Consider the following 6,309-nt stretch of genomic DNA (forward strand, 5'->3'; position numbering starts at 1 on the left):
ACAGCCACCCTCCTCCCTCCCTGACCGTAAAAACAAACGAGCTCTTTTTTTAATACCGGTGTTATCCTTCGTCTCCACAACAGCCAGCCGAGAGTGGAGCGAGCTTTCACTCAACAATCTCGGGCGAAATTGATGGCTTGGCGTCGGTGGATAGATAGCCGCAGAGCTTCATCTTGAATTGACCGCCTTGGACCAGGCTTTTGACAATGTCAAATTGACATGCAGAGACGCTCTCCTCGCACAAGGCTACGACGCCATTGGCCCATCTGGTTTCACTCCATGTCACTCGTTCGCTATAATAAACAGGACTTTTGTATCTCTCCGGCACAAGACAAGAGATGGACGTCATGTTACCAGCCACCAGCCGCTGTGCGAAAAGAGGCGCCAGTCTCCTTTGCTCGGTCAAAGACACCGAGCGGGAAGTGCACTCGAGTGACAGCTCGACGTACCCGGCGCTGCAAGCTGTTTGTCGGAGGAACTGGACATTGCGCGCAGGCAGGCAGACGCTGGTCATCGCCCCTGTCTACTCAAAGACGGGAACACGAGCCGGCATTGCTTGTATTCCCCCAGCACCTGGCACGGCCAGGAAACAAACTGTACAGGCAGTTATCTCTAGCTAGTTAGTAGGCATTAATGAAGCGGACGCGTGGGTCGCGCTCCCGGTCGTCGCTGTTCGTGTTGGCCTTGCTGCTGGTGACGAACGTGGCCGCGCAGATTGCAACGGTCGCGCCGGCAGACGTAACAGATCCAGGAGTTGACTCAAATACAGACGCACCGCCGGCGACGGTGATTCCAGCAGGGGAAAGCGGCGATGACACGAGTACAGCATCCTCAGAAGCTAATATGCCGACACATACAGCAACGACGCCCCCACCAGTGACAGAAGTTCCGGCATCTACGACCACCACGCCTACTATCGCGGGCCCAGCGGCGGAGACGCCATACCCAGCAACGGACGTGCCGACAACAGTTCCAGAGCCTACGGAAGCACCTACCGCTGCACCTACTCCAGCACCAGAGCCGACCGAGGCACCTACTCCTGCTCCAGTGCCGACGGAGGCGCCAACCGCCGCACCTACTCCATCCCCAGAGCCGACCGAGGCACCCACTCCAGCCCCAGTGCCGACGGAAGCGCCTACCGCCGCACCTACTCCAACCCCAGTGCCGACGGAGGCGCCTACCGCCGCACCTACTCCAGTCCCAGAGCCGACCGAGGCACCTACTCCAGTCCCAGTGCCGACGGAGGCGCCTACCGCCGCACCTACTCCAGCTCCAGTGCCGACGGAGGCGCCTACCACTGCACCTACTCCAGCCCCAGTGGTAGATTCCACCTCGGCGACTGTATCTCCACCCCCTACCGAGCCGCCAACAACACCGCCGGTGCCAACCGAGGTTCCTACACCGGCACCATTGCCAACGGAGGCTCCTACACCAGCTCCTATTCCAACAGAGGCCCCTACACCGGCGCCTGTGCCAACCGAAGCTCCTACACCGGGGCCTGTGCCAACAGAGACGCCAACAGAGGCTCCTACACCGATACCAGTACCCACGGAGGCACCGGCACCACCCTCGCCAGCAAGTGAAGCCCCAACGGCAGCTCCAGCCCCAGCTGAGCCTCCTACAACTGCTCCAGCGGCTACTGAGGCTCCACCAGCGACACCAGCTCCTCCGACGGCACAGTTACCGGAAACTCCAGCGCCAACACCTACTACTCAAGCTCCAACAGCCACCTCTCCGACCCCGACGACGGCTACTCCTGAAGCGACAACCACTAGCTCTCCGTCACCTGCAAGTCCTGAGCCCGCTGACGCATCATCTACCGGCGATTCGAATTCCGCAACAGGATCGGCGGAGTCAGCAGCGTCTTCACCGTCCGACCAGTCCTCAGATGAAACTCAGTCGTCAGGTGACGGTGGTGCCGATCCGACGGATCAAGAGTCTCCCAGCGACAGTGTAGGAAAATCTGGCGGTCTTACATTGACCCCAATTATGCCGGACGAGAGTGGCCCAGCTACCGACACCGGCACCGACACCGACACCGACGACGACACTACAGACAAAAATAAAGATTCTGAACCGACAAATGCCTCGACATCCTCCGGACAGTCCGAGTCTTTCGGTGGCTGGAAGCTTGCGTTGGTCATCGTTGGTGCTGTGTGCGCGGTTCTGGCCTCCGTCTTCTTCGTGCACATGCGGCACGTCCACGTTGCGGCAGCGAACAAGCGCGACCGTGGCAGTTCGCAGCAGCGCGCGCTGGATTCGTTCTTCCGGCAGAACCGGGTGACTGTGGCGCGCGAGACCGGCGTATTGTCCGGCAACTTCGCTACGGACCCGCTCACCCCGCGCGACGAAATCGCCGTCACGATGCCGTCTAACCACGAGCGGCCTCGTACCAGAACGGCCGAGCTCATTGCTGGATCGGCCGCGATGGCGTTCAACAGACGACCTCGACCAGATTCAAGCGCGAGTATCGAGACGCCGACGGACTTCCGCAGCGACGAATACGATTCGTTCATAGGCGAGCACAAAATGCCGTCTGTGGTGTCTACAGGCTCGTCGAACCTGTATCGCTCCGACTCTTCCAACATCTACCAGTCGGACTCGATGTTCTCCGACACCAGCTCGGTATCGCTCGGCAGCATCGCGCCGTCCGTGTCGTCCAGTCAGCGGTCCATACAAACGCCAATGTACCAGACACGACTCGATTCAGTGGCGTCTTCAACCGTTCGGAACTCCAAACGCGCGTCGTCCGCGACGTCGATCGGAGAAGGCCGAGACACGAACCGGTCAGACCGATCCAGTAGCGACTTCTCGGTATTCAACTCGTCGCCCGTGGCGTCATCGGACGGCGACGTTTACCGTATCAGTACAGAGCTTATCGACGTGTCGGCGTTGCCGGCAACTACCTCGGAAAAGTCCGAACCCGGCAACAGCTATCCGAGTAATGGTCGGATGAGCGAGGCGTTAAGCGAGCTCAGCGTGGACGAGAGCTACACGTCCGAACTCACAGGCACTGAGAGCTTCTCCACCGATTTTAGTATCGACGATGGCTTCCGAACCGACGACAGCTTCGCCACTGTAGACAGTTTTGCCACCCGGACAACACAAGACACGGAAGACGACCGGGACTCGGACTCGATAGTGTTCCGGAACTCGAAAGGTTCGGAACTGAGCGAGGGCGAGATTTAGAAATAGCAACTCGAACTGTCTTTTAGAAGTGAGTCAAATGTAATGTCGTCTGTAATCTAAAAAATAAGAAGAGCTACAGATATAAGAAGAAAACGTCTTTTCCTTCTTGTCTAACTTCTCAAGCCTCAGAGAGGGCCGCCAACACGCGGTCGCGGGTCTTGAGTCCCTTGACGCCGAGTTCTCGCTCGTCCTTGATGCTCAGCAGGTAGTTGTCCAGTCCACCGATCTTGTCCACGCAGCGCAGCGTGTGCGTCGTCACATTGAGCCCCACCTTCTCGTCCAGCGCCTCCGAGTACAGACTCTTCCACTGGTGGTTGACCTTCCACGCGCGGCGCGTGCGGCGCTTGGAGAACGACACGTTGTTGCCGAACGCCTTGTCACGACCCGCGAACAGACCGCGCTGGGCCCGGCCAGACACGTGCTGGCACTTGGCCGCGCGTGTGAAAGCCTCGAGGAATCGCATCGAGCTGGACGCCATGGCTGCTTGAGTGGTGTGCGGTGGTGATGCACGCTTGGAAACGTGATATTGGAAACGAAATCGGGTTTAACAGGGACCGTTTGTCCGTGTGAGCCACATGAATGTTTTTTTAAATATTTTGACAGAATCGGATATTGTGATATTTTCAACTTGAGTTACTATTGTAAGATACAATGAGATAAAAGGTGTATTTGTCCATGTACATGTAGGAGCATTTGCTTGCTGAGTCCCTAGAAGTATGTTCCAATTAGCATCGCTTTTCGAAGATGCTTTTACGTGCTTCGACAGTGATAAAGTTACACCGTGTCGACCCGTGAGATGCTCTGAAGAAGTTAACAACACTGGCGTTGCGGTGCTTTTGGTCGCTCTGACTAGCGAGGTCGCTGAGAAGGTGCCGTACTGTTGAGCCTGGGCATACTGGCCGTAGCGGTCTCGGGGCTGCGTATGATAGTCACTGCTACCACGCACGTAAAGAAGGACTGTATTGCTGCTGGTGGTAATTGCCAGTAGGATTATTGGCGGGATCGAGATGCCGAGATGCTGTTAGCTCTGGTTGTCGAGATCTGGTCACCCCGTGTCGCCGATGTTTGGGGACCTGACCTTGTTTTAGGGGGCGAGCTACTGACGTGGTTGGAGCTGGCATTGGGGCTGGCCATGCTTGGTCTGGTTGAGTTTGCTCAATATTCACTTGCCTCGGTAGTCCGATTTTTTCATCAATCCTGTGCACTGGCCCCGCGTAGGAAACTCTGGCTACATGTACGAAATCGAGCAAATGCTGATCGCTTTTGAGATGCATACATGAGGCTAAAATGGTAACTCACATGTGCATGTACCTTTGTGTGTGATCATTTTGCCAATGTTGATGTTTTCTCCGATACATGTATATTTTTTTGGATTGCATACATGCCCACGATGTCGCTCTACGACAATCTTATTTGTAAGAAAAGTGAGTATTTTGCAAACCGACTTTACTATTATACCGTACCCCCCCCTCCCCAACATGCATATACATGTAATGGACTTAGCCGTTGAAATACGATTTTTAATAAAAGATCCATCAAAACGAGGATACAGTATCACTGGCCATTTCAGAGTTCTGCAAAATGCGGAGAGGCATGACTCGTGCTCTCCGCATTTTGCCGCATGGCTATTATAATTAGGTTCGAAGGTCGCACAAGAGTTTTGTAAGCATTCATTTTTGGGATGTGTTTTACAGTGGTGCGAGATGGTTATCAGCGAAATCGCAGTGATAATCTAAAAGTGCTCTTAAGTAAGAAAGGAGAAGAATTAAAAGCATGCACGAAGGTACCTACTTCGCATTATTTTCTCGCTCGTACTGATTGGAACCTTGTGCTATATGAAGCTCCCTTGCGAACTCACTCGGGGTGATTCTCCGCTAATAAACGGAGCAACGCCTGCAACAATTGCATTCCAAAAGCAGATAGATTAGCTCGCTGGGCCAACAGCGTATCTAGCAGACTTCTACTGTAAGCTTAGTGTAATAACCTCGGGGTACAATCCAGTACTTTTTTACTGAATTAAGGTAGTTCCTCGACATCCGTAAACAATTTACAGTATTCGTGCCAGGTGACATTCAGCAATTCTCTCCAAGTTGCGAGCTGTAGATAGTTTTAAATGGATCACCTGCGGATCACTCCAAAAGAGGACCAGCTCGAGCATTTTCAGCCCCAAATCCCTGCAATAGAATAGCAATTTCCAGTCCGTGCGTTGGGTCCGTTTGTTGGTGAGCTCTTGCCTCCGCGACCCTATTGGAACTCCGTTCCGTTTGGCAGCACTCTGGACTTGTGAAAGTAAAATGAAGACTGAATTATTTAAGTGCTAGCTCACGCTCCTCCAATGTGAAATTCGCAGGCACGTAATTCGCGATAGGTCCGAACTTTCATGCGCTTCTTTGCTTTCTAAACCCCCTTAAAAAATTAAGTAAAAATAGTTTTTTTGTTCCAATTCAAAGCGAACACCGATAAACGGACTTTTAAATCAGCATAGACTCTCACATCATTTCACACTTTCCCCACTCATCCTCATCGATGCACAACGAATCTGGTCATTATAGTCCGTGCATACGGCAGGCTGTCGCAATCATGTCTGTGTTTACAACTTAGTTTACGGTGTGACTTACAGTTTCACTCGCCAGTGTTCGTTTTCCCAACAGCTATTTATATCTTACAAATTGTGGTGTCATTACATTGTTGCGCTGGCTGCTGTCGTTTTCTTTACGGGTGGAACTGCTGTGTTCTTGAAGCGCGCGTTGCGAACCCACACAAAGGCGACAGCCGCTGACGAGGAGAGAGCTTACAGTCCGAGCCTCAGTGTTTCCGAGAACCTCAGGAGCTGGATGCATACTATAGAGCACTTCCGAGACTCTTTCCTGACGATGAGATTACGGTGCTGGCCAGTAAGGCGCTGGCAAAGGACACCTCGTCCTCGGACGTCGTCTTCAAGTTGCTTTAGCTTGACAAGGGATTGAGTGGAATTCTGAGCAATCCCAACCTGAAACCATTCGAATACTTTCTTAAGCTGACGGATGGAGCGCCGAGACAAGCTCTGATTAAGAAGTTGACAACTCAATACGGAGACGAAAAAGTGGCAATTTTTTTTTGATATCAAACACAAAGCCCACG

At 53.4% G+C, this 6,309-nt stretch overlaps 2 protein-coding genes across 2 annotated transcripts; one reads left to right on the forward strand and one right to left on the reverse strand.

Moving 5' to 3' along the window:
- Positions 1-2,190: 2,190 nt before the first annotated feature.
- On the forward strand, positions 2,191-3,189 carry PITG_04336 (uncharacterized protein; the record flags this gene model as incomplete). Its single annotated transcript, XM_002905930.1, has 1 exon — positions 2,191-3,189. One exon carries the CDS (start codon positions 2,191-2,193, stop codon positions 3,187-3,189), a length of 999 nt encoding a protein of 332 aa, XP_002905976.1.
- PITG_04337 (uncharacterized protein) lies at positions 3,188-3,667 on the reverse strand (the record flags this gene model as incomplete). Its single annotated transcript, XM_002905931.1, has 1 exon — positions 3,188-3,667. The coding sequence occupies one exon, from the start codon at positions 3,665-3,667 to the stop codon at positions 3,308-3,310; it is 360 nt and encodes a 119-aa protein (XP_002905977.1).
- Positions 3,668-6,309: the final 2,642 nt, after the last annotated feature.

The sequence above is a fragment of the Phytophthora infestans genome, genomic scaffold (assembly GCF_000142945.1).
Source record: "Phytophthora infestans T30-4 supercont1.5 genomic scaffold, whole genome shotgun sequence".
Classification (NCBI taxonomy): domain Eukaryota; phylum Oomycota; class Peronosporomycetes; order Peronosporales; family Peronosporaceae; genus Phytophthora; species Phytophthora infestans.